The 25,278-nt window shown below is 48.1% G+C and overlaps 3 protein-coding genes across 4 annotated transcripts; all 3 read right to left on the bottom strand.

The window, feature by feature from the left end:
- Nucleotides 1-165: 165 nt before the first annotated feature.
- LOC111075317 (unconventional myosin-IXb) lies at nucleotides 166-21,797 on the bottom strand. 2 transcript variants are annotated; one of them, XM_041592317.1, is made up of 9 exons: nucleotides 21,545-21,797; nucleotides 12,103-12,546; nucleotides 11,798-12,033; nucleotides 5,386-5,723; nucleotides 4,710-5,324; nucleotides 3,393-4,097; nucleotides 1,236-2,901; nucleotides 1,011-1,171; nucleotides 166-946 (listed from the first exon to the last, which is right to left on the bottom strand). In XM_041592317.1, the coding sequence occupies exons 2-9, from the start codon at nucleotides 12,504-12,506 to the stop codon at nucleotides 602-604; spliced, it is 4,470 nt and encodes a 1,489-aa protein (XP_041448251.1). In that variant the 5' UTR covers nucleotides 12,507-12,546; nucleotides 21,545-21,797; the 3' UTR covers nucleotides 166-601. The 2 variants fall into 2 exon arrangements, with proteins under 2 accessions (XP_041448251.1, XP_041448252.1); XM_041592318.1 differs by lacking the exons at nucleotides 11,798-12,033; nucleotides 12,103-12,546; nucleotides 21,545-21,797 and adding an exon at nucleotides 9,223-10,451.
- On the bottom strand, nucleotides 5,916-6,570 carry LOC111075321. Its single transcript, XM_022368520.2, has one exon. The coding sequence runs from the start codon at nucleotides 6,455-6,457 to the stop codon at nucleotides 6,044-6,046; it is 414 nt and encodes a 137-aa protein (XP_022224212.1). The 5' UTR covers nucleotides 6,458-6,570; the 3' UTR covers nucleotides 5,916-6,043.
- Nucleotides 21,798-22,566: 769 nt separating the features above from the next.
- On the bottom strand, nucleotides 22,567-24,797 carry LOC111075319 (zinc finger protein 436). Its single transcript, XM_022368516.2, has 2 exons — nucleotides 24,493-24,797; nucleotides 22,567-24,428 (listed from the first exon to the last, which is right to left on the bottom strand). The coding sequence occupies exons 1-2, from the start codon at nucleotides 24,682-24,684 to the stop codon at nucleotides 22,869-22,871; spliced, it is 1,752 nt and encodes a 583-aa protein (XP_022224208.2). The 5' UTR covers nucleotides 24,685-24,797; the 3' UTR covers nucleotides 22,567-22,868.
- Between the last annotated feature and the right edge of the window lie 481 nt (nucleotides 24,798-25,278).

Here is a 25,278-nt window from a genome sequence, read left to right as displayed (position 1 = left end):
AAACATTGATATGTTATCAATATAGCTACGATTCGTTGCCATATCACTAGAGTTGATTTTTTGCAACTATCGATTCCAATCAGTCCCAACAGATCGTTATCTTTTGAAATCGAAGAGTTTTGAATGGCTAGAATCCTCCTAGATTAATTGACAGACCCCAAATAATATTTCCAATGCATGCTTCATTTTTATTTGAATTAAAGTAATGAACCTTAAGGCTAACAACACCAATACAATTCCCCGAAGGGAGCAGTACAAATGCTCAGTTGATTATCATGTAATTGTTGGCCTTTTTAGCACTGCCAAAATGTAATCTCAGTCGCTTACGAAATATGCACTTACACAGCTAGATGGAAGAACTTATTTGATTGGCACTTGTGTGTGGGGCTTAGGCGATTGAAGCTACAACCTATCGAGTGAAAAGAACACTTTGAATAATACTACGTGAATGAACGTCAGAGAAGCACCTCGGGCGGGGCAGGGGCAGGGGCATGAATGAATAATCTACACATAAATATGTATGTAAGTAGATGTGTAAAGTGGAATGCTTAGATTACAAAAATACAAAATGTCATATATGTACAGTCTTCAGCATTGATCGTTAAATCTTAACACCATTCGCCTGTACGGCAGGCGGCAGGGCAGCCACATTGCCATTCGCATTTCCACTGTGACTGCCCGACGACAGTTCCATGTACTGAAAGGGCACGTGGTAGCTCTGGCCCTTGTGCTCCACCAGCAAATGTCCCCGGCCGCTGGAGGCACCCACCACGGTCACCGTTTCGCCCTTCTTCAGCTGCTGCGTCTCCGTTTGGGCAGCGGTTGGGGGGCTGGCCAGTGCATCCTCGGGAAAGCTCGTCTTCATGAGGCGACTCTGCGGATAACCCAACTTGGAGTTGCCGCTGATCGTGTAGGATCGAGAGGGTGGCACAGGCGGTGGACGTTCCTACAAGAAAAACGGACACTCCTTAGCCAAAGGTTTGCCGTAAGAAATGAAAGATTAAACCTACCAGGTCCAGTCCAAACAGACTGCAGGTTTGCTGTATAATCTTCTGGTCGCATTTCTCGTGTGGATCTGGCGGTGGTGTGCCAGCAATCGGCTGTGGTCTTGGCCTGGTCGTCACCGTGCCACCGATGCCAAGATTCGTGGACTTTGCCGAGAGGCGTGGCACTGGCAAGGGAGAGAGCATAAAAGTTACTGAAATCTTCTTTGTAATGGGAATTTAATCTCTCACCTGTCGTTGGAGCTGCAGCAGCCACGGCCGCCAAGGCAGCCATCGTTGTGGATGCGGACTTGCTCTGCGAGTTGTGGGAATTGTGGGAATGGCTGGGCTGCTTCGACACTGGCAGTGGCGCTGCCGATGGCGAGGGCAAGTGGTGGGTCATTCGCGTACGCTTGCCGCCATTGCCCATCTTCTTGCGCCACCACCAGCCGCGCCAGGTGGCCTGCATGAGGGTGGCGCTCTTGTGGCGAATCTCCGTGCGCAGGTGCTCCAAATGCTGGCGAATGCCCTCGCTGAGGAACACATGCCGCTTGCCCGGCGCCCAGGCCAACGTCACGGTGCCATCCAGCACCGGTGGCTGCTCCAAGATCAACTGGCAATCCTCCAGAGCCTTGTCCTCGCTGCGCCGCAGCAGGCGGAAGGGAGCCAGCATCCGGTAGCGGGCATTGAACTGCTTGAATCGCATGCGATGCGGGAAGCCCGAGGCCATCAGATTGACGGTTTCCAGGACCTGCAGCGATCTGATCTGCCGCACCACGGTGGCCCTGTCGAAGGTGCCCGCCTGCTCGGCTCCGTTGCTGCGGATGCAGCGCACAAAGTGGGGCCTGGCATGCACCAGGGTGCGCAGCAGGTTGTCCAGCCGTGTGTGAAAGTCCTGGGTGAGCGTGGACACAGGCTCGTCGCCGTTCAGCAGGTCCGAGTGGGAGGTGGGCGAGATGCGGAAGCTGAGACCCCGCGGCGCCTGCTGCTGCGCGTAGAGCGCCTTCAGCTCGGAGCCAAAGAGATGGGTGGCAAAGCCAAAGTTGCAGCTGTGCTTGTAGAACACCGCCACCAGATCGTCCGGCACCACATCCCGATTGGTGTCCAGAAAGTCCGTCGTATCGTACTCCACACGACCGGCAAAATGGCGGATGAGAAACATGCGCGGATCGTGCGGCTCGGCGGTGGGTTTCGTCTCGAGGCGAGTGGAGCAGCGGTGCTGTACCTTCAGCTTGGTCACATAGCTCTCGGCAGTGCCCCGCACGGAGCACTCGGCATCCAGCATGCTGAGCAGACCCGTGCGCAGGGAGGAAATCAAATCGATGCACGGCACATTGTCCACGTAATCCACCTCATTGTCACACACGATGCCCTCGTCCCGGCAGGACTCCACCGAGGACTTGAAGATGTGCGTGTTGTAGAAATGCTGCATCGTCTCCGCACACAAATTGATGCACAGATGCTCCAGCTGGGCGTGCGGCGCGGGTTCCTCGAACCCGAACATATCCAATATGCCGATGAAGCCATCCGTTGCATGCCGCACCGCATTGTTGAGTGCTGCCATCGACTTGGAGCCCGCATTGCCACCGCCAATGGTGGAGGCATGCTGCGAGGCAGCATCCGCCTGGTTGTGCACCGACTCGTTCGAGTCGGAGCTCAGGGTGCCCAGAGTGGAGCCCAGACGCTTTAGGCTGTTCGCCCGACGCACAATCGTCGCCACAGTGCGGCAGTAGAGAGCCTTGGCCAGGCAATCGCGCGTCATATTGGCATCTCCATCCCCACACACGGACTTCACCAGCTGCCCCCGGACATTGTGGGTGCGGGTGGTCAGCCCGCGAAAGAGAGCGGCTGGCGGTACGCCCAAAAGGCTGGCCACCGAATTCAGCTCCGTTTCCCCCTTGACATCCACCTCGAGACCCTGTAAAATATTAACGAGAAATTGGTTTAGCAAATCTGCAAGCGAAATTACTCTGTGGATTGATTAAAAAATAATTTCTCGCTCAGCAAAAGTCTTGGTATCGAACATGATTTAAATTCAGACGTAAATTACCACTCAAACATCAGCGCAAGAAATGTTGAAAATATTGTTGCACATCGGTCCAGAGCAGGATTCGAACCGCCATGTTCTGGGCTAACGAATCAATGCTCTAGCCAAGGCACCAGCGTGGCATCGTTGGTGTTGTGTCTCAATGCATAATACGAAGCAGTACGAAAAGCAACACCAGATGGCGCTATAACGCAAAAGCTACAACACAACCAACAGATGGAGCTGGTCCACAGTTTGCGGGATTTAAATTAATAAATTAAATAGAAGCAAGAACTTGATTTGCCCCCAAAAACGGCCATAAATCATTTAGAAAAAATTAGAAATATTTGATATACGGTATACAAAAAGTAAACACTACTCACCCCACCATCGATAAACTGAACATTTCCCAGCAGCAGCACGGCAGCCAGTACGCGCACCACATCCAGAAACGGAATGCCCAGTATGCCAAGGCACGTCTTCCAGGCCTGGAAGCGCACCGCATCCTCCTGCTCGTTCTGGCCAGGGTCGCCGCGCAGGTAGCGCAGATTCGCCGGCGAGTAGCCCTCCAGATGCAGCTTCTGGCGCTCCTCCCGATTGAGGCCCGCGAGCAGCTGGTAGAAAATGTGATAGTTCTTCTCCTTGGGCAGCGGCCGGATGACGCGCGTCTGGTCCAGGAAGTAGCAGTGGATTTTGGTGCGATAGAGAGCGCCATCCGTCACCTGGACCTCGATGAACTGGCCAATGCGACTCGACTCGGAGTTGGTGGTGGTCTTGGCCGAGCCGAGGGACCGAAGCACCGTGAAGGCAGCGGCCAAATGCTTGAACGCATCCGTCTCCGGTCCGCCGCCAGCAATGGCAAACAGCTGGCGGAGCATCAGCATGGCATTGGCTGTCTTTCCAGCGCCCGAAGTGCCCGACAGAATGATGGCCTGCGGATAGCCCGTCTCGCTCTGCTGACGCACTGCCTCCTGAACGATCTTCTGCAGCTGCGGCGCCAGTGGCATGGAGCGTGTGGAGGTGAGTGTCAGCGGATTGCCCACATCCAGATAGGGATTGATGGAGAGCAAAATGGGTCCCACATTTGTCTGAAAAATGGCCACAACACAAAGCGAAGAGACATTAAGAGACAGAATTACAGCGATAATAATTACCAAACGAATAGTTGGGAATTGCTATGATAGATGATAGAGTTCTATGGGGTCTATGGGAGGGCACAAATCCATTGCTAAATCTCTCACTTGCTCAGCAATCATTCGATCCGCAGATCTTCTAATGCCAAGGCAATCGTTGTGCTAGTAAACTAAACACCTGTGATGTGATGGGATGTGTCACACCCCATTCTCATTCACACACGAATGGACATGGACATGGACACCGTTGCAGCTCGATTAGAGCAGAGACTTCCTTCGCCATTTGCCACTGCCCGCCCGACGGTATATAATTGTCGAAATTAGCAGTTAATCTCGGCGAGGCTGAGTGCAAACGGAGTTAAATTTAATGACAAACTATCACAATAATTGCTGGGAGAGGAGACCCCACTCGTACATCCTATACACAGTAGGTGTGTATGTGTCTCTGAGACCGGTTTGCTGTGGCAATCACTGGGACTGAGACTGGGACTGGGACTGAGACTGGGACTGACAGCAAATAAAAGCGAATTTATGTAGCGGCTGCCCCCTGGTGGATGGGATACTTACAAAGTACCGCTGCTCGTTGAAGCGGGCCTGAAGAGTACGCATAACGGCATGCTCGGTGAGTGGTCCCGGCAGATGGATCAGGTCCTGCATGTCCTGCGCCAATTTGGGCACAACGCTGACCTGCTGCAGCCGCTGCGTGCCCATGGCGGATGGCTGGGGCGCAAATCCGAAGCCAAAGGGCAAGGTTTTGACGCTGTGGCACGGATTCGCATGCTTCGGTCCGGCTATGAATGGCAACTGCTGGCCATGGCCATGGCCATGCGAATACTGATGATGCTGAGAGGCAGTTGCTCCTCCTAGTCCGCCGTTCGATGCTGTTGCTGCCAATCCGTTGGCGTTGGAGGAGCGCATGGGCAGCGTGTGCGAGTTGGAATGGGAATGGGAGTTGGAGTGCGAGTGCGAGTGCGAGTGGGAACCATGGCCGAGGATGTTTCCCATGCTGCTCATGTGGGGTAGCGTGCCAGTCGACGCCCCATGGCTCTGATGGTGCGACAAGGCCGTCTTCTCGCCCAACTGGTGCGGCAGTGGGTGTGGAATCGATGTGTTTCGTGCGGACACCACCGTCCCAGAGCTCGCATGGGCCGGCAGCGTGTGGCTGAAGTTGTGGTGCGAATGCTGTTCAGGATTATAGGGATTAATCTTCACTTATTTAATTTTCTTGTGGGCTCACTTTTACCTTGTGCGACACGGTGTGGTGGCCATTGGTATGCTGCTGCAGGGCACTGGCGGACAGGCCGCCACCTGCAGTGCTTAGGTTCAGATTCGGACTGGATGCATTCAGGTCAAAGTTGTTTGCCTTGGGACCCACATTGGCCCCCCCACCACCACCACCACCACCACCACCACCACCACCGCCGCTTCCTGGCGAGGCATGTGGCTGGGCGCCATTGCTCTGACCCTGCGCCTGTCCTTGACCCTGGCCCACGTGCAATCGGTTGCGCAGCGTCACCAGCTCAGTGCTCAGGCTCTTGAGCCGCTGCTGCAGATGCACCGCCTCGTTGGATGATGAAGCATCTGCCAAAAAATAAGAAAATAAAATATAAGAAAGGGAATGTGAGCTGTGCTTTTGGCTTTGTAGTGCTGGGTAGGTCCAAAAACTGCAACTGCAGCTGCAGCTAAATCTTATTTCTAACTCCTTTTATCGTGGCATATTTTCCCCAACTCTAATGATTTTCCCCAATCAATTAAATCGATTAAAATTTATGAATTGCCATACATTAATTTTTATTGACTGTTAGTTAAATTTAATCGTTTTGGCGGTGCTTAACCTCAGATCTCTCTCTCTCTCTCTCTCTGTTAAAGCACCAGAAAAGTCGGGGTCAGAGTTTTTGTGCCTAGCGCTTGTAGCGGTTGCAGGAGCTGGGGTCGTAGCTTCCTCCCATCATGGATGCCGCCGCAGTGTTCAGTCTCATTGTGGACTGGTAGGTCATCGGATAGACCAGAGGCTTGCGCTCCTGCACCCACTGGATCGGGCGACGCAGCTGCTCCACACTGTGATCCGGCTTGATGGCACATTTCCCCTGATGGTACTTGAATGTCTCCGGCTTGTGCAGCTTGTCGTAGGGGTCCCGGTAGTAGTCGCGATACTTCTGGCAGGACAAGTAGAAGGTGTCGATTCTACCCATGGCCGCGTAGTCCACTGTCACCAGTTTGATCTTGGGGGCGAAACCCAGAATGGCTTCACGCTCCTTTTCAGAGTTTTTGGATACGCTCAGCATATCCACTTCCGGAAAAATAATGGGCGCCATTTTAGTGTATTTTTGTGTATAAAATATCGTAAAGAATACTACAAAAATAAATTGTGCTCGTGTAAAAAGTAACTAAAACAATGCTCAAAAGAAACGACTAACGACTGAAATGTGAACCGACATGCAAATCGACATGTGACTGAAAAGTTTCAACTAGCTAACTGTGTTGGGAAAATTCAAACGAACTCTGATAGGTTGGGGAACGCATCGAAAAGCTGCAAAGAAAGTTTCCCAAAGTGACACCCAAGGAAATTTGGAAATTTTCCATCCCTTTGCTGTCTTATGTCTGCAGATTTTCCCAACTGATTCTCTCCTCGCACGAAAAGCGTAGCACCATTGTCACTGAGATAATTCCCCTTGATTTCAAAGTATATCCGTTAAGGAGCAGGAGTAGAGTTCTCAGACTAACATTAACCAATTGAATTTTATGTGTAGATAAAGAGAATATAAATGTTATTTAATTAAGACATTTCAGTTTTTATTCACACTTTAATTTCTATAAAATATGTCGTGGCAAGTCTTCCAAATTCGCAAATCTACCAAACATTTTTTAACTGAGAACTGGACACAGGAAAAACTTATGTAGCTGGTGCTGCCCTTCAAGCATCGACCCTTCAGGGGCGCAGTCTTCTCTACTTGTCTTCTCTCCGCTGCAGCTCAGACTGCTCCACTTATTGCAAGAGTGGCAAGCAGGAGAAGAAGCTGTCCGAGCTGCTTCTTCTCCTGCTTCGAGCTATTATTATTATTTCCAAATTTAAAATAAATATTCATTTGATTCACTTCGTTCCCATTGTCAATCAATCCAACAATATAAATACATTTAATAAAAACAAAAGCCTCAGGTTCATCAGCTGACTTGGCTTTTGCGAATTTCCAATTTTATGCAACCGGAAATTTGTTTAAATATAATTAAATTAACAACTCAATAAAACAGAAACTAAATTCACACCAATTAATTTCGCTTTGACTGGCTCTGGCAAAGCTCTTGCACGCGAATCGGACTGAAGGCACGGATTGGGCATGGGGCTTGTGCCGCTAGAGAGTAATGAGAAAACACCGAATCAATATGGATGAGAGGGGAGATTAGCATAAAATGTTAATGAACCAATTTCGCCAGCATCGGAGTACAAATAAAGGCCCACAGAATGCGCAAAGATGAAACAAGACAGCGGCGGCAGGTGCCTAAAGAGTTTTGACAAAAATCGAATATAGAATCGATAGAAGAACAAACGAAAAGCCCACTGATTTATGGATTTACACATTTGAACCAGAACTCAGAGGTCATTGTAACCGAAGACTGACACCCAACCAAGCGAACGCGTTTTTGTTTTTCCTTTAGTAAACTTTTTGGAGAAACCTGTCCCCTAATTTTCATGATCCATTTAACAAATCAAACTAATTGGCTAATGAAAAATATTCACCACAACAACATAAAAGAGGCAGAAAAACGAACTCAAAAACCTTTTCCTACTTCTACCAATTTGTTTTTCTCTGAGCCAAAACAGAGCGCCCCAAAGCCAGGCCAAGCCAAGCCAGCCAAACGAAACGAAATCAGATTCGACAAAATACAGAAAAACAATATCATTGATGGCTCTGGAGGCTTTGGCAGGGAAACCAGTTTAAGTTTTTTCGTTTTCTTCTTCTGATTTTCAGTTTTAGTTGTTTAAAGGCTGCACTCCACTCCACTCCACTCACAAGAAATGTAAGACAAAAGCCACAGCGAAAGATACAGCACTGCCACCCGATGTTGGGACTTCGAAAATATTGGCTCATTTCAGTTTTTATTGATGATGATGAAGACCTTTTCTAATTTTGTGACAGCAAATCATTTTATTATTTGGGTTAGTAAATCTTTGGAAACAACTACAGTTGATGGCTCCGCATCTTTCCAATTATAAAACATTTTTAGGGGGTGGGGGGCATTTCTAATTCAAATGTTCATGCTAATTAGTCATCGAGTCGTTGATTGGCTTTTCTTGGTTTTGTGAAATTCTTCATGTCTGCTGCTGCCTTTTTTTTTTTTTAGTTTTTTTTTTGCATGTAGAAAAAGTTTTGAGAGGCAGCCGCAGCAGCAGCAGCAGCAGCAGCGAAGAAAATTTCTTGGAAGCTGCTGAATAACAGAGTTAAACCCAAAACTGGTCGCCCAATGTCTGTCTGTCTGTCTGTCTGTCCGTCCGGTTTGGGTCTCCGCGAGTGTGTGTGTGTGTGATACAGGACAGCAGGGTAGAGAGACAGTGGAGATTGGGGAGAGTCTACCCAGTTGGTGGCGGTGGCGATGGCGGCGGCGGCACGTCGCGTAGCGTCGCCTCGCACAAATGTTGCAAGTCGCGAGGCGAAGCGACACCCATACAGTGGTGTGTGCCAGAGCCAGGTATCCATATAAGTAAATACGATTGCCAGAGCTCTAGCTACGGATGATTATGAATATGAAGGCGACGTTCGGGGCTGAGAATGATCATGGAGGTGGGATTGAAAACAAAATAGATGAAGCCCAAGATGGTAATGACAAGTAAATCGAAAAGCAATCAGCACAGAGCCAAGAACTATAATTGATAAAACGTACATTATAGCAGGGAAGTTCATTTAAATATTCGGCATTTAATGAGCTTAAGACAGAACCCCAGAAGACGATAAAAGTATGCGCCTTTCCTTCCCAAATTACAGAAGACTTAGGCCACAAACTTCCCCATTTTCCCAATCACCGTTCACCCATTTAGAACTTGTTTCCTTCGTTTTGCCCCCTCCAGGACTAATATCTCACTTACCCTGCAGCTTCTTCTCCGTCTCCCAAAATTTTTGCAATTCCGTAAAATATTTATCCAGTATGAAGACTTTTGACAGGCCCAATGTGGCCATCGTTGTTGTACATTTGTGTGGCCCCCGAGAGAACCACTAAACGGGTTTTTGGTTTCTTTTCTTTTTTGTTGTTTTTTTTTTGGGGGGGGGGGGTAGGCTTTCTGCTTTTCAAATGTTGGCAAATGTTTCGGGTTTCGACTGGGGTCCAGGACGAGGCAACCAGCAAACAGCAACGACGACGACGACAGCGACGACGATTTTCTTATTTGAATAATTCCGATATAGAGGCTCGCTCACTCGCACACCACACGGGATACGGGATACACGGGACACCCGGGGACACACGGTTGTCAGAACAGGTTTTCTGGTTTTCCGCACAGGCGCTGGTATTGTTGCACTGTATCTGTATCTATGGCATACAGATGTATCTGTGTGTCTGTGTGCAGCTGCAACAAGTGAAGCAACAGCACAGCACAGCACGGCACGGCACGGCACAGCACACAAAAATTAAATAAACAAGCAAAAAGAATGCAGAAGGGCGAGCAGCAGCCACAGCCACAGCCAAATCCCTGCCTGCCTCTCTTCGGTATCTGTCAGATACGTTTGGAGCACTCTGCGGCGCTGATTCTGGGCTCTTAGTCGGTCTCTGCCTCTGCCTCTGCCTGGGGATCGGATCTGCTTTTGCTTTTCTTATTATTATTTTATTTTATTTTTTCTTATTTTTCGTAGCTCTCTCGAGCGCGCGCGCGCTTTATTTTCTTGTTTTGTGCAGACTTTTGAAAAACGAGTTTCCAACTTCAACTCCAACTCCAGCTCCAGCTCGAGCAGGCACACGGCAGTGGAAGTGGACGGACCCAGTGTAGATGCTTAGATACCTTGAAGGTACACTTCACACTCACAGATGCACACACACACACACACCGACACTCACTTGGGACAAGACTGATTCGCTGTTAGAGTATGTTTGGAGTTTTGTAGGCACTTTCAACTTTTCACCAGACCGACCGACCCCGTGAACTCTTTGGTTATTAATTATAAACTTTAATTGGGATTTGTTATGCACGTCTTAACGCTCAGTTAATTTGATTTGAGCCCCCATGGGTGGGGAGTGGAGTGGGGCAGGGATATATGTAGCTAGTTAGCACCGCCGAATGTACCGATCGTTTGTAACTCCAGCCGCGAACTGACGCTCAAGCCATTCACAGCCCAAGCCGAGTTTCATGGATACATTGGCAAGGTATATTACATGGCAGGTGATGTGGTCTCGTTCTACCTGTAGGTTTGTTTCCACAGCGCATACAGGTTTGGCTGCCCAGCAGAGGCTGCTCTCTGGCACTGGCTCACCTTTTATTAAATGTACTTTAGGCCACTCTCTTGTTCAACTCCACTCTCTTTCTTTCTCTCTCTCTCTGTCTCTCTGATTGCAGGTATATTTTCTAACAAAAGGCTTTACCTTTACCAAAAGATCTCTGCAGATCTCTGTGTCTCTGTGTCTGTGTGTCTATGCTTTTGTCTCTGTATGCAGTTGTTCAAATATGAGGTCAAGTGTCTGAACTATGCGCCTCTCCTGCCACAGACTGTTGGGGCATCGCTTCCCAGCTCGTTTTGCTGGTCGCGTGTTAATTAGCGTTGATTGCTTATTGTTTAATGTTGCATTTTACATTTCCCACATCTCCACTGCATGGCATTGTGCTTCTGCATTCTCATTGTCAACAGCGAGCACAGCAGAAATGCAAATTGATTCACAAAATCACGACTCTTGCCTTGTCTCTATTTAATTTCCGCTAAATTTGTTGTAGCTAATGGAATTGTACATTTTAATCTATGGAAATTTTATAGAGATTCCTTATAAATTATTTTCACGCTAAATACATTGATTATTAATTAATTAACGGAAAATTTTAATTGAAAAACGTTCATTTTCAGTTTTTATTTATTCAAAAACTTGAAACAATGGTTTTTTTACAGACACAAACCTCAAACGTAGCCTAGACAACAACCCTATGTTTTCTTGTAGGGAAACTGCTTTCAAGCTGTACACTGCTGCTTCAACTGCTTGATACATGCAAGTTTTTAACCTAAACGTTTTTTGTTTTTTTGTTTTTATGGTGTACGTTTTTTTTGCAGTATTTTTTTTTCTGTTTTTCAAGTAAAATTGTTGTAATTTTCATATGGTATTTTTTCAACATTTAATAGGGAAAAAACAACAAATAAGCTTTAATTTTACATCAGGTCAGAAGCTGGCCGATACGAAACTAAGGGCGCGAAGTTAGAAGTTAGTTAGAATTAGCAATACTTAAAACGCAATAGCTCTGTCATTTCTCCTCCGATCAGGACGTTATATGTGTCCTCGTGATCGGGGGAATATCCTTGATTTTATGGAATCCTTGCCAAGGATCAAGGACATCAAGGATCAGAAATATGATCCAGAGACTGCGGATGGCTAATAACTTTTTAATCTCCCACTAAATCGTTTAAATATTTAATTTATTTGATCCTCCCAATAATTACCCTTTAACTGATTTTATTAACCCTTGAACCTACCTGTTATATTACCCGTTGTCTTGTTGCACGACGACTTCTTTCGCTTGGCCACTGGCAGTGTGTAAATAGCCGAGAACTTGGTGAATCGTTCGACCACAGCGCTGATCTTGCTGGAAATGGGATCCTTGGCTATCTTTAGCTCCCTTACCTCCGCTGCGGCCACAGCTGAGGACGGGGCAGTGGTGTCCACAATAGCGGGCGAGGCTTTTCTTTGTTTTGGCGATGGTGTGGTGGAACTGGAGAGATGCAGAGATTAATAGAGATTTAAGTAAGCCAAGGAATAATTTTGGCAAATGGAAACCCACCTGACTGCCTTGTGGTACTGACAGAAGAAGTCGGGGCGCATGCGATGGCGACAGAGAAAGTCCTCGCACAACTTGAGGACATCATCGTCCTCGCAGTTTTCGCTCTGACTGGTGCTTTCGCTGCGATCCACCACCTGGGCGTCATTCCGCTGACCCTCGTTCCGCGCTGGCGTTGGCTCCTCCGCCTGGGGGCTGTAGAGAAACGAGGGCAGGGAGTCGCCGAGAAAGTCCGGTATATTCTCAAAGAAATCCGCCGTGCGATCATAGCTGCTGCTGCTGGCACTGGAACTTTTGGAGCGTTGCTTGGACTGCGGCGATCGACTGCGGCGGCTCTTGCGGTAGGTCAGATGCTGATGATGCTGGCCCACGTCGTAGTCTGCGTACGTCTGATCCGGCAGCAACATATCATCCTCATCCTGGTTGACCCATTTACCGGCTGAAATACTGAAAGTGCAAGAAGACAAGTGGATGCCTGGCAGATGAGTGGATTGGAGAATTGCAGGCTGCTGCGGCTGCTGCTGGCAAAATCAATCGCGACATCAATTCGCATTTTAATTGCTTTTAAATCAAGTGGCCCAAGGAGGCGGCGGAGGCTGCTGCTGGTGAATGGTGCCGCGTGGAAGGTGGCGGCTGTAGCTGTGGCTGTGGCTGCGGCTTCCGCGTCTGCAGCTCCATAAACCTGTCAGTTTATTGGCGCAGCCGATTACCACGATTAGCGTGACCATGACGAAGGTGACAGACATGGACGCTAATGCCTTTACTGCCCCCAAAGCTGGATGGGATCTCTCGCGCGCACGCTCTCTCTATCTCTCTCTCTCTCTCTCTGTCCAGGTTCGCTTGCAACATGTTGCAACTTGCAAGAGCGTAAATAGATGATTTGCCAATCCAAATGAGACGCAATATTTATGCCACACGCAAGAGAGCGAGGAGTGTGGTCCTTGGGTCCCACTGTTGCGGCTTTGGCTGCTGCTGCTTGGCAATTAACTCAAATGATTGTCATAAAGTGTTGCGATCTGTGTGTGCTGTGCTGCAGCGGTGGCGGGGAGAATGACCATGTGGCTGCCATCAGCAGCAGCAGCAGCAGCAAGTCGCAGCCGCTGGCGTCGGCATTTTTCAGTGTCAACACAGCGGGCGGCGGCAGACTTTGAGTTGGAAGCAGGCAAGCAGGCAGCAGGCAGCAGCCCGCAGTTCTTAAGCTCAACCCGATATCTGTAGCTGGAGTTGGAGCTGAGGCTGAAGCTGAAGCTGAAGCCACAACCCACTCCACTTTCTGGTTTATTATGGCGATTACGCAACATGTGAGAGTGCAGATGGATTTGACGGTTAAGTTTGCTGTAGAACTTCCTATTAAGGAGCGAAATTAGAGACGAGAGGAACTGCACTGCAATGCAATGCCATGCAATCCTGTTGTACTTTGATTTTTGTCAATTTATTGATACTGATTGGCTTTCCCCCCCAACCACCGAACATACTTTGTTGCAGATTACTGACAGATTACACATCAAAGGAAATGTCTGGCCATAAATCGGCTTAAACAACGGAAACAGCAGCAGCAGCAACAGAAGCAACCAGCAGCAGCAAACAGCATCAACTCCTCCCCGGTCTAAACAATTTGGCTATCTAAACATGGCTAATCGCATAGCTGGGGCCTTTTAGAATGAATAAAATATGTCATCTAATACAAACACAAACACACAAACAGGGGATGGGATGGGATGGTGGAGTAGCTGAGCTGCTGGTATCAGTATCAGGTAGCGACATCGCATAAAATAAAATAAATCTCATAAATATGCAGACTGCTCGGATCAGAGGGGACCAGAGAACCAGCGACTTGCTGGACTGAGGATCTCTGCTGCTACCTGTGGAAATGTTTGTGGCGCTCTCTGTGTGCGCCTCTCAGACTGAAAGTTATTTATTCTAACTACGAGTACGATATACAATTTCCACTCCACTCCAATCTGTAAAGTGGAAGACACAACGCTGCTGTGGGTCGTCCACTCCACAGTTCTGGCTTCCCTTTGGCTGCATTTGGCTCATGTGGGGGGGCCGCTTGGCAATTTGCATTTTCCAGCCGAGATCAACAAATCAGCATTTGCAGCTGAGATATGAATTAATTAGCAAGCAAAAATATAGCAAGAAACAATTGTAAATAATATTTGCAGGGCAGCTAGGAACTTCTTTGGGGGTTTTCTCTTCTTTGAGTTATTTCTATTTGGGAATTCGCTTGGTAGGGTTCCATCTTTAGAGCAGATATCTATTCTATCTTGAACTCTGTTTAATGTTTCTTTGAACTTTGTTTGCGCCAGAGATCTCTGCTGGAATTGTTCCTTGTTTTTGGTGTTTTGTTTCCATGTTTAGAGCAGCTGGACAAACATTTACAATCAATTTGGAGCCATCGCTGGAGCAATTTCCCAGGCCAGCAAATGATTACAGACCTGCGGTCTAGGGTCCAAGCCTTTCGCCCTTCTACTCTTCTACCCTTCTACGAGTACCAATCGAATTGCACTTTTGACTTTGCTACATGGAAATTACATGATTTAACTTAATTTAATAAAGAGCCAAGGGCACTAACTTTGGCTCTGGCTATGGCTCTGGCTCTGGCTATGGCTATGGCTCTGGCACAACTAGCACTGAGTATCGCTAGTCCCTGTGGTTGTGGCGTGTTTTTCGTGGCTCGCTTTTGTGATTTACCGCATTTGTACCCCTCTGCCGGGGATATGGCAAGGGTCGGATACCGCCCCCGCCTACTCGAGAGCACACAGCCAGCATCATCGATAGGGAAGAACAACCAGAGTTGGAGCCACAAACTGGCGTCTTGGTCGTCCATCAACGTGGTGGGGCTGCGCTGCACTGCGCTGGCTGTCCTCGAACCCCGTCCTCGTCCCGGCCACACTCTGAGAATGCTTGCCCCCAATCCAATTAACGAGGGATACCTTGTTGTGGCCCCAATTGTTGTGGCCGTTTCTCGCAGTGCATGGATTTGTGTAGATCAAGAGATTTTGATTAATAGGTGGTTGCCTGGTTGCCTGGTTTGCCTTTGCTCTTGGAGCTGAACCTCTCCGCACTGCATCGGGGCTGGGCAGCGAGGCCGACTGACTCCTTGGCCATGGATGGCCTCGGGTTAGACATTGAGAAATATTTTTACGAATCGAGTCGACAGACGAAGGCAGTCGAAACTCAATGAATTTTTCGTTGCCTTCGCATTTGCTCTCCTCTCCTCTCCACTCCTCTGGCTTATGTGTGTGTCCGGTCGGTCGGTCGCTCGGTCGGTCGGTCAGTTGTTCTCCCCAATTGTCTATGTCCTTCTATCGCGCAGTGCAGCCAAGCCGCAGCCAAGCCAAGCTCTTGCTAATAGGATGCGCAAATTTCCGACATTAATATTCATTTTCTAAGAACAAAGATCCATATCGGTTTGTGTGTGTGTTTTATAAGTATTATGTAGAGGTTCCTAGACGTATCATAAATCAACTGAAATCTCATGCTTTTGTCTTTCTTTTTAGGTGACTAAAAGATGCGATGCTTAGATGCAGGAATGTAAGGGAATATTCGTGTGGTAAGTGGAAAAGAAATGATGATTGAAAATACGTTAGGAAGGAATAAAAATCACTCGGGTACCACTCTTCAAGCACTCTCCCAGCAATGAGATTTCTGTTGCGTTGCTTAGTGATTATTTTATTGTTAATATGCCTTCCCCTGACACTCGTACCCCGTGCGCATTTTTTGTGGCAATTTAATGTAATTAATTTTCGGATTTTCTCATTTAAAAACCCACACAAAAGGGTAACAGTTCTTTAATTTTAGGCTACACCTATTAGGGTATATAATGTGGCTTTTTCTTTGCCTTTATTGGAAGGCTTAGCTGACAATTGAGATATCACGATTTTCGATTACCCACTGCCCCTGGGGCGCCAATTAGGAGTTTTGGCCAGCTGACTGTACCCCCTGCAAGAACCGCAAGATTGTGCGCGAATTTCGATTCCCCCATTTCGCCCATTCCCCCCTTTGAGCTTTGAGTTTCGCATTTCACATTTAATATTCGCATTCTTGTTGAGCAGTTTCAACGGAACGGAACGGAACGGAACTTAAATGCATGAAAATTGCAAATATCGTCACGTTTCTGGCTTTAAGGATAATTACGTGTGCAGAGCTGCAGCTCCAGCTCCAGCTCCAGCTGGTAGGGAGAGAGAGGGAGAGAGCGAAGGAAATGCTTCTGGATGGAGGATGGAGGATGTCGGAAGGCGGAGGAGTGGCTGTGCCTGCTGCACAGGTTGCCAGATTCAATTTACGAATTTCACAGCCATAAACAAAGAGCCAGGCAGGCAGGCAGCACAGCAGCAACAACACAGAAGTAACAGTCACGAATCAGAGAACTGCAGAGAAATGCAGAAGCAGATTGAAGACTGGGAGGAAGCCTCGAATGGAAAATGGAAAGTACTTACTGCTCGTACTCGTATTTGTGTCTTCTTTTGTGCTGGAACCCAGAAGCGGAAACGGAAAACGGCAGCACACACACACACAGACACACACAGACACAGTCAACACTCAAACAGCCAAAGAGCGGTGATAATTTATGTGGGAGTGAGTGTCCCCCGCCACTGTCCCTGTCCCATTCCATCATCCCATTCGCTCTACGCCAAAGAAAGGCGTGTGAAAACTTTTAATCGAATCTTAATTGCATTAAGCCCCAACAAGGCTTACAGCTCACAGCTCCCATCCACCCATCCACCCATCCTCACAGCTGCCAGACCAATTTGAAGCAAGACGAACGAACGCTCCATAAGTATCCATCTAACCAGCCAGCAATCCATCCAGCAGTCCAGCAGTCCAGCAATCAGACAATCCATTCTATCCAGCCAACAATCCACAAACATTGCGTTAAATTTCTTGTCGCGTGCAGGTTACGCAATATCAAGATGCAATGGACATTACATTACCATTACAGTTGGAGGCCAGGGCAGGCCAGGCCAGGCCAGAGGCCCAGCCGCAGCCACAGCCGCCACTCGGACTCGGACTCGGATGCGGATGCCAGCACGTGCACAGCGCTATGGCCAGACCAAGATCGTTGCCACACACAAAAAAAAAAACACAAAAACTTGTCCTCACCATCTTGGCGCTGGCAGAGGCATCGGCACTGGCATCGGCACTGGCATTGGCATTGGAATCACTTGCCAATAAAAGGCAGCAAACAATTAGAGGATGACTTGTGCTTGCAGCTCAGCTCTCGGCTCTCCTGCAGCTCTTGCCAGCTTTTTTTTTCTACAAAATTTATGAATTGCAAAACTCACGATTACATAAGCCATCAGTCAGTCAGTCAGTCAGTCAGTCAGTCATCCTCCTGGTGCTGGCTGGGGCGAGGGAAACCATCAACAGTTGACCTCTGGCTGGAGTGTGGCACTTGGAACTTTGCTGTTTTTGGGTTTGCCGGAGATTTCATCATTACTCAACGAAAGGATCCATCAGCGGAGCAAACTCAATGGCGGAAATGCTGACTGATAGCACAACTCAATAATTTAAGAGTCTGAATGGCAGAACATGGGAAAAGAGAACCGCCCCAGAGAACCCATCCAACTGGAAAATAGATCCCCAAACGAACAGCCTGTATTTTCGGCTTAATATCTACCTTAAAATTCGTTGAAACTCTTGACTTTGCTGGCCTAATGGATGCCCAAAAATAAATATCAGGAGGCCCCGCCACAGAACTTATCTCCAGCGATTTGGCGCTGTGGAGGAAGATCTTCTATTGGCCAAACACGTCTCTCACCCACGCGGCAAGTCAAAGAGCGAGAAAACACACAGACAGCGCAGACCTTCCCAGGGCATTCCTCAATGGGGTCTCGTGGCCGTGGCCCAGCAGCAGCAGCAGCAACAGCAGCAGCAGCAAATGTGGACACGTTCGATGGGCAAGTGACCTGCAAAGGCACCTCACAGACATAAGTTTGCCGAAACGCAAACGGCGTGTGGCACGTGAAATATTTTTGTAATTTGTGCAGGATGCGATAAAGAAAATGCAATAGCAATTGCAATCCCAATCGCAATTGCCATGACCATAGCTCTAGCTCTAGCTCCAGCTCCAGCTTCTAGCCCATACTATTTCCGTATGGGTGTCTGTATGGATCAGGCCAAGAGTTGACAGCGAAGCAGCAGCAGCAGCAGCAGCCACAGCCACAGCTGCACACCCACAACAGTTCAAAAGGAGGGGAGTGCAGGGGAGTGAAGTGTGGCATGGATGGGAGATTGGAGTGGCTGCCCCTTCGGGCTGTGGCTGTGGCTATTGCTGGGTCTGTAGCTGTAGCTGTGTCTGTGGATTGGGAGACCTCGAACATCACCTGCGCATCGGCGTTGCAGTCGCAGTCTTGGAGCTTGGGTCAAAATTGCTTGTAAGAATTTATTTGCAAGAGTTCTGCGATTGCTACGTCCAGGGTCCACGCATGCAACGGCCAGAGAGTCCCCCCACCCCACTAATTTGTAGCCTGTCCTCGAAGAGACAAAAGGAATTTCTCAAAAAGTGGAAATGTAAATGGAGTTTCGACTGTGGCTCCCTGATCGGGCAATTTAAACAATTATGGAAATCGCAGCTCCAAGTTGCAGCTCCAAGTGGCAGCTGTACTGCTGGCCAATTATCAATGGAATCCCCTGGAACTGCTCGGTTGACAAATCTCTCAAATGGGCAAGTGTACATCCATTTGCTATCCATCTTATCGGTGGAGATTAATAAGCAGTGAGAGCCCAAGTAGCACTCACGATTGACATTGGAGGCGGTTCCCAAAGAGGCGCTCATTAAACATAAACCAGAAGTAGGAGGGGGATGGGGAGGAGGAGGAGCAAAAGCAGAAGGAGACACTAACAACTAATTAACACTTCCAGCTACTTCCACGCCCACCGAACCGGCTAACCGTTTGCCGACTGAATTAATGAACGAATTAAAGTTTGCGTGACGACATGAAGTGAGTCCCGGACGACAACGTCACCAGAGCAGAGCATCGCCACCGAGCAAGAGTCTCAGAGTTGGAGTTGGAGACGGGAGTCGTCGGCGGCGGCGGCGTCGTTGGAGTCACCGTCCCAGTCAGGGGCAATGCTGCTGCTGCTGCTGCTGCTGCTGCTGCTGCTGCTGCTGCTGCTGCTGCTGCTGCTGCTGCCGCTGCCTGTGGAAGTTGAAGGCAAGGAGCAAATGTCGTGCCAAACAAATACCTCAAGAAATCACTGAGGACAGGGAAACAGGGAACAGGTTTTTTGGCGGCAGCTATGCGAAAGATCAGCGAAAATAACTACGAAAATGCAGATGCATCGCTTCGAAGATTGGAATACTCTTAACGGATGCAGGAAATATATTATTCCGGTGAAGAATTCCTAGAGCGACATAAGCACGAAAGAGATTCGAAGCCTTGAGTGCATACAGCAGAACCAATCTATTTGTGAATCTATGGATGCGATGCCATCAATCAGAACTACTGCTGTGATGGGTTCATAGCTGGAAAACCCCAACCCCTGGAATAATTGCTATATCCACACACCCTCTGAATGCAGCCCATGGCTGTATTTTCCCTCCACGTGTTTCCCTTTTGGAAGATGACAAACTCTTTGCCCAAAGATAATACCCTCCCTTTTGTTTGCTGTATTTGTAGAAACACAAACAAATTGGCATAAATGTTTATGATACAGTAAACGGATGAAGACAACGGCAACGGCAACGATACCACGTACATACATACATAGGTACATACATATGAGGATGAGAGGATGATGAAAAAGCCTCGACTGAGACCTCGGTCTAACTTAACCTGTCAGCCAAGTGGAACGTTATACATGCATTATTTTTACTCGTGGATTGCATTGCTTGGCATTGCTTGGCATTGCTTGGCATTCGGCATGGCATTGTCTGTGAATGCAAAGAAAGTGAATTGTGAATTGAATTGCATCTGATCAAAATCCACGCGAAACGGATGTGCAACGGAAATGTGTGGGGGGGGGATGGAAGGGGAGATGTGTGGCAAGCAGCTCTCACTAGAGAGACAAAAACTTTAAGGAGAAACTGTATATAAAATATGAAAAATCAGCCTGCTGGCAGAAGAGCAGTGGGGTGGGCAGGGGACTGGCACGGGAACCCCTCTGACAGATGTAAAAGTGTCGTGTGTCTCTGTGGCTGACATTGATGTATTCGTATTCCCATCAGTCCATCGACAGACGACAATTTGCAATACTCGCAGAACAATGTTGGGAATGGAAGATGGGGAATGGAAGATGGGGAATGGGAGATGGAGATGAAGGTGCGGGTAATGCGTATACGGTTGTCCTGCTATGCTATCTTAGTGTGGAGATCTTCCCTAGGAGGATTGCCTGACAGCCAGCCAGCCAGCCGGAGAGGGATTGGCCTTCCATTTGTCCCACAATTGATTCGCATTCAATTTCTATTCAAATGAATCCCATGCTTCATTTGGGCTTTATTGCTGCACCTACTGGTTGGTTGAGTTGATTGAATCGTTGCATTTGACATGATTTATCCGGGCCAAGACCCAAGCTGCAGCCTATACCTTTTTAGATCCTTGGTGGGCCTTCTTCTGGGGGGCTTAATGGGGAGCTGTGGTGCGTGCAGCAGCCTTGTGCTGGAGTACTTCCATATAATTATTGAATGCATAGCCAACGAGCTCTCAACGCGGACTGGGAGCTTGCTTGAGAACCTAAGTGCGTGGAGGAGGAGCAGTGTGAACCAAGTGCCCTGCAGCTATCGGATGGGTAAGAGTTAATGCTTGTCGAAAGAATCAACGGCTCGCGGACGGCACAACGGGTGGCTTTGGACCCAACTCTGGACCCAGACACGCAATCCGCAAGCAAGAGTTAGGAATAAATTCTAATGAGAAGGGAACTACGAAGTAAAAAGGAAAAACGAATTTCCCATCAACAGCTTCGAAAACCGATCATATACCTCGCTTTTTTGCAAGTTCTTTTGGCTTTTGGGATTCCATTTCAAGTGACAAGAAGTGGCACAGCCATACAAAATATTCTCCTTACATTTCTCAACTTTTTAAATGGACAAAAAAAAAACGCAAAGACACGAAGGCTGCAATGTCTGCAGCTGCCTTTTATGTCCGTCTCGTGCCTCTTATCTTTTTGGGTATGACAAAAGTTGCTACTCAAATCAGGCAAGCGGCAGAGTGCTTCCATCCTCCATCGGTTGCTTCCATCCTACATCAGACACCGCACTCCACCAGCTGCACCGACTCCACCGACTTTGTGGATATTTCAATTCAATCAAAGCGCGGATGGGGGCTAGCGCTACATGTTCATTTGTCATCGGTGGGGGCAGAGGAAGAACGGCAGCCCGGGGGCGCCCAGCGGGCAGCGCCAACACCTTTGGACCCCTAGCCAGACAGGGCACATAAATCCACACTCGAAATGACCCTTCTTCTCCTTTCCTGGGCCTGGGACTGGGTAATTGCGTACTTACCGATCTCTGCCGAACCGTAAGGTGATAACCTGGCTGCACGGATTCCTTTTGTCTCGGATGCCGCTTCGATTGCGTGCTCGAATGGAATCGGGGGATACTTAGATTTATCGTCTCGTTTGAAATCCGCACTTTATTTATGGCAGCCCGGCCACATTTCTCTCTCTCCCTCCCTATGCTATATAATATTATTTATTATTCTATCAAGCATTACACTGTCAGCATCCACAGAATATACGGCGAGATTTTTCAACCGATGGGAGACGCGCACAAACCGCCAGAGCACATGACCACGCGAGCCGACCTCAAGAAACGATCTGCGGATGCGGCTGCGGCTGCGCGGCAACTTGCACTTGTGGGGAGGCCTATCGCTCGCACCGCCACCAGACGGCACACAAAAACCAGTCGCAATGGCACACGTGCCTCGACATCAAGATACCTGGTGAACAGTGATCAGGAGAGGATAGAGCCAGCAGTGAACTAAGAGATATAGAAGGAGAGGGAGAGACAAATGGTACTCTGTCTTTGGATTAATTAAAAGACATAAAAACTCCCCATTTAATACTGCTAAGCTACTCTGGGAGAGATAGAAAAAGCGCACGAGGCAGGGGAGTCCTTAATTCTTATCGAATGAAAAACGAGAAGGAACGTGTGAGTCGCTTCTGGGGACGCGACTCTACTTTTATACCCGTACTCAGCCAGTATATAAATTTTTGGGCTTATGATTTATGTAGAATTTTAAAACATTTTACATTTATTTGCTACATCTGTTATCTACATCTACAAGGGCACTCGCGCACTGAACGAGTGTATTTCGTTTTATTATAAATTTCACCATTGAATACAGTCTTGCTCCACTGTTCTCTAGAATGCAACAAGTTGCAGGTTGGCTTCAAACAAGTTTGAGTTTGATTATATTATGGGTATCCAAGCAGCTGCTTCGATGCCATCCTTTATAGCCGCTGCTGTGCGCATTTTAAGGCATAACATACAAGGGCTTCAATTAAAAAGAAACTGTCAAAAGATTGCATTAAATGAAAGTTTATTTCATATAAATAAGCATTAAATAAAAACCTTTTTACAATCGGCTTATAAAAATCTTCATCAAATACATGTATTATACCTATAGTTTATTTAAACTGTAAGATCCTAATAGCTACACAAAATTATAGGTATCCTACTACATATACAAATTCTCGTATATATAATCCTCTAAAGTACAACTTTTAGATCTTAATGAATACACACAATTCCTGATAGTTATACAAACTCTCGTAATCCACCAAAATATAACCTTTCGATCTTAATAACTACCAAAGTATAGGACTTATTCCTCGGGTCGCGTTTCGCTATAGAAGCCCAGATTCATTGTGGGAATCATGTTGCTGTAGAAGTTGAGCTCGGCGGCTGTAGGACGCATCTGTAGCGGCACCTGGGGCACTGGTGGCATTTTGGCCACCGCTGTCGGTTCGACCATTTTGTGGGGCACTGTTGCTGCCGCAATCATGGCCTGCTGGGTGCTCTGGGCCACCTTGTGCTGCAGCTGATGCACCTTTAGGTGGTTCTCCAGCTCAATCTGCTGCAAAAAGGTAATGCAGCAAATTGCGCACGTGTATGTTGGACCGTGTGCCTCCAGTGTGTGACGCTGCAGTTGCTCGCGACGATTGAAGACCAAATTGCATATCTTGCATGCCAGTAGCGTGTCCAAATGAAGCGCCCGATGGCGCTGAAGATCGCGCTCCCGTTGAAAGACCCTGTCGCAGACGTCGCATCGGAAGCTGCGTCCTGGCTTCTGCGGGGTGATTGGCTTCGGCTTCAACTGTTGCGTCAGCTCGTGCTGTAGCTGCGCCAGCTCCTCCGGTGTCGGGGGATGCAGAGCGTTTTGTTGCTGCTGCTGCAGTATCTGCTCAACATCGCGCTTAGTGTGCATATGCTGATGGGCAACCAGTTTGTCCTTGCGCGAGGAGGAAAACGGACAGCGGTTGCACTGGAAGGGTCTGGCACCGGTATGCAAGCGCGAGTGGTTCGTCATCTCCTGAGCGGTCTGGAAGGAGCGTGGACATTGCTGGCACACGAAGGGCTTCTCTCCGCTGTGAATGCGCATGTGCTTCGTGAGATTGGTGTTTCGGGAGAAGCTCTTTGTGCAGACATTGCAGGTGTAGGGCCGCACGCCCGTATGGACGATGGCGTGCTTCTTGAGGTCGGAGCGGCGTACAAATCCCTTCCTGCACTGGGCACACACATAGGGACGATCCATATCGTGGTGCAATTTGATGTGGGCAATCAAATTGGCGCGCGTGATGAAAAGCAAACTGCAAAACGTGCAACAGTACGGAGCATGGGGGTCATGTGCCGTTCGCTCATGTTGCTGGCATTCGGATGGAAGGGTGTAGCCCAAGTCGCAGTACTGACACAGAAAAGCGGTCTTGGGACGAGCGCCTCCAGAGTTGGCCACAACACTGGGCTGCTCCAGCTCCATTTGCACCGCCATTTTGGCCATTTGAGCCGCATCCGTGCCCAGAGGCATGTCGGCATCGTCTGCATTCGTTGTGTCTGCTTCATCCTCCTCAAAGTCCTCGAACTCCTCCTCTTCCTCCTCGTCCTCTGCGTTGTCATTCTCTTCATCGGAGCCCATCTCATCATCGCTCGTCTCCGCCACCTTATCCGGATCCACTACCTCGATTTCGCAATCATCTCCGGCCTCAAATTCGCCAGGATTTCCGTTCAAACCGGGCCGGTACTTGGGATCCTTTTTAATGATCTCCTTCAGCTGCTCCTGCAAGGCAGCTTCCCGCTGCTTCATTCCCCGCCGTTGCTTATAGAAATCCTCCAGCACTTCCAGGCAATCGGAGCAAATCTGTTCCGGCAAATACTCGTGTCGATCGTACTGCAAGGGTAAACATCGCATTGGGCAAACAGCTCTGCTTTAAAACCCCACAATTGCCACTTACCTGCACTCCCCACACGCTCTGGCAGACATCGGCAATGCAGAATTTGTCGCCATCCCAGAAACCCTCGCGATCGGTGAAAATGTTTGGCGTGGTTTCGGTCGATGCCGGCCGATGGCACAGTCGGCACGAGCTGGCACTGCTTGGCGTCTCCTTTGGCGGGGCCTGTGGAGCCTCAATCTGTGTAATATACATTTTAACGCAACTGCACAGATTATGCCTTGTATTTGCCGAATTTTAAGCAAAAAATTTTCGCATTTATTGTTGCGGGTGGAGGTGAGCAGTGTGACCGAAGATTAAATATTTTAAAATCCGAAAAATATACCCAAATATAGCTTCTCTTTTACATAATATACCGAAAATATACCAAGGAAAATCATATTCATCAATTTTGATATTTGATTTAATATTACTAGCTAGTTAGGAATTTAATAACTGGAAATATAATTTTATCAGATAGATGAATCAATTTTCTACAATCTGGCTTATTTTAAGGACTCCCATTTATTAGATTACTAAGAAGATACGCTTTGAACAAAAGTCAGCCAAAATTGGTTTCGTGGTATTTCGCCACAAGTGGCAATCAATAGTCCACTCACCAGATGGCGCCAGTTGTACTATCGCGTATATGTCAATTCTTTTATCGGAAAATCGCATAAATATATACGTTCAAATCTATCATATTTTAACTATTAAAAAAAGAATATAATCTTTTTATCCACATACGCTACCGCGATGAATAGCAACATGTGGCAATCGATAGTCCCACTCGATTGAGATCGAATACCA

This window comes from Drosophila obscura, unplaced genomic scaffold (genome assembly GCF_018151105.1).
Source record: "Drosophila obscura isolate BZ-5 IFL unplaced genomic scaffold, ASM1815110v1 contig_179, whole genome shotgun sequence".
Classification (NCBI taxonomy): domain Eukaryota; kingdom Metazoa; phylum Arthropoda; class Insecta; order Diptera; family Drosophilidae; genus Drosophila; species Drosophila obscura.
This window is presented reverse-complemented; position numbering and strand designations above follow the sequence as displayed.

Coding starts and splice junctions, on each gene's coding strand:
- LOC111075321 (XM_022368520.2), bottom strand. CDS start 6,457: ATGGCGCCCATTATTTTTCCGGAAGTGGATATGCTGAGCGTATCCAAA.
- LOC111075317 (XM_041592317.1), bottom strand. CDS start 12,506: ATGTTGCTGCCGGATCAGACGTACGCAGACTACGACGTGGGCCAGCAT. Junction 12,034..12,102: donor CAGTACCACAAGGCAGTCAG/GTGGGTTTCCAT, acceptor GCATCTCTCCAG/TTCCACCACACCATCGCCAA. Junction 4,098..4,709: donor TCAACGAGCAGCGGTACTTT/GTAAGTATCCCA, acceptor GCCATTTTTCAG/ACAAATGTGGGACCCATTTT.
- LOC111075319 (XM_022368516.2), bottom strand. CDS start 24,684: ATGTATATTACACAGATTGAGGCTCCACAGGCCCCGCCAAAGGAGACG. Junction 24,429..24,492: donor AGAGCGTGTGGGGAGTGCAG/GTAAGTGGCAAT, acceptor TTACCCTTGCAG/TACGATCGACACGAGTATTT.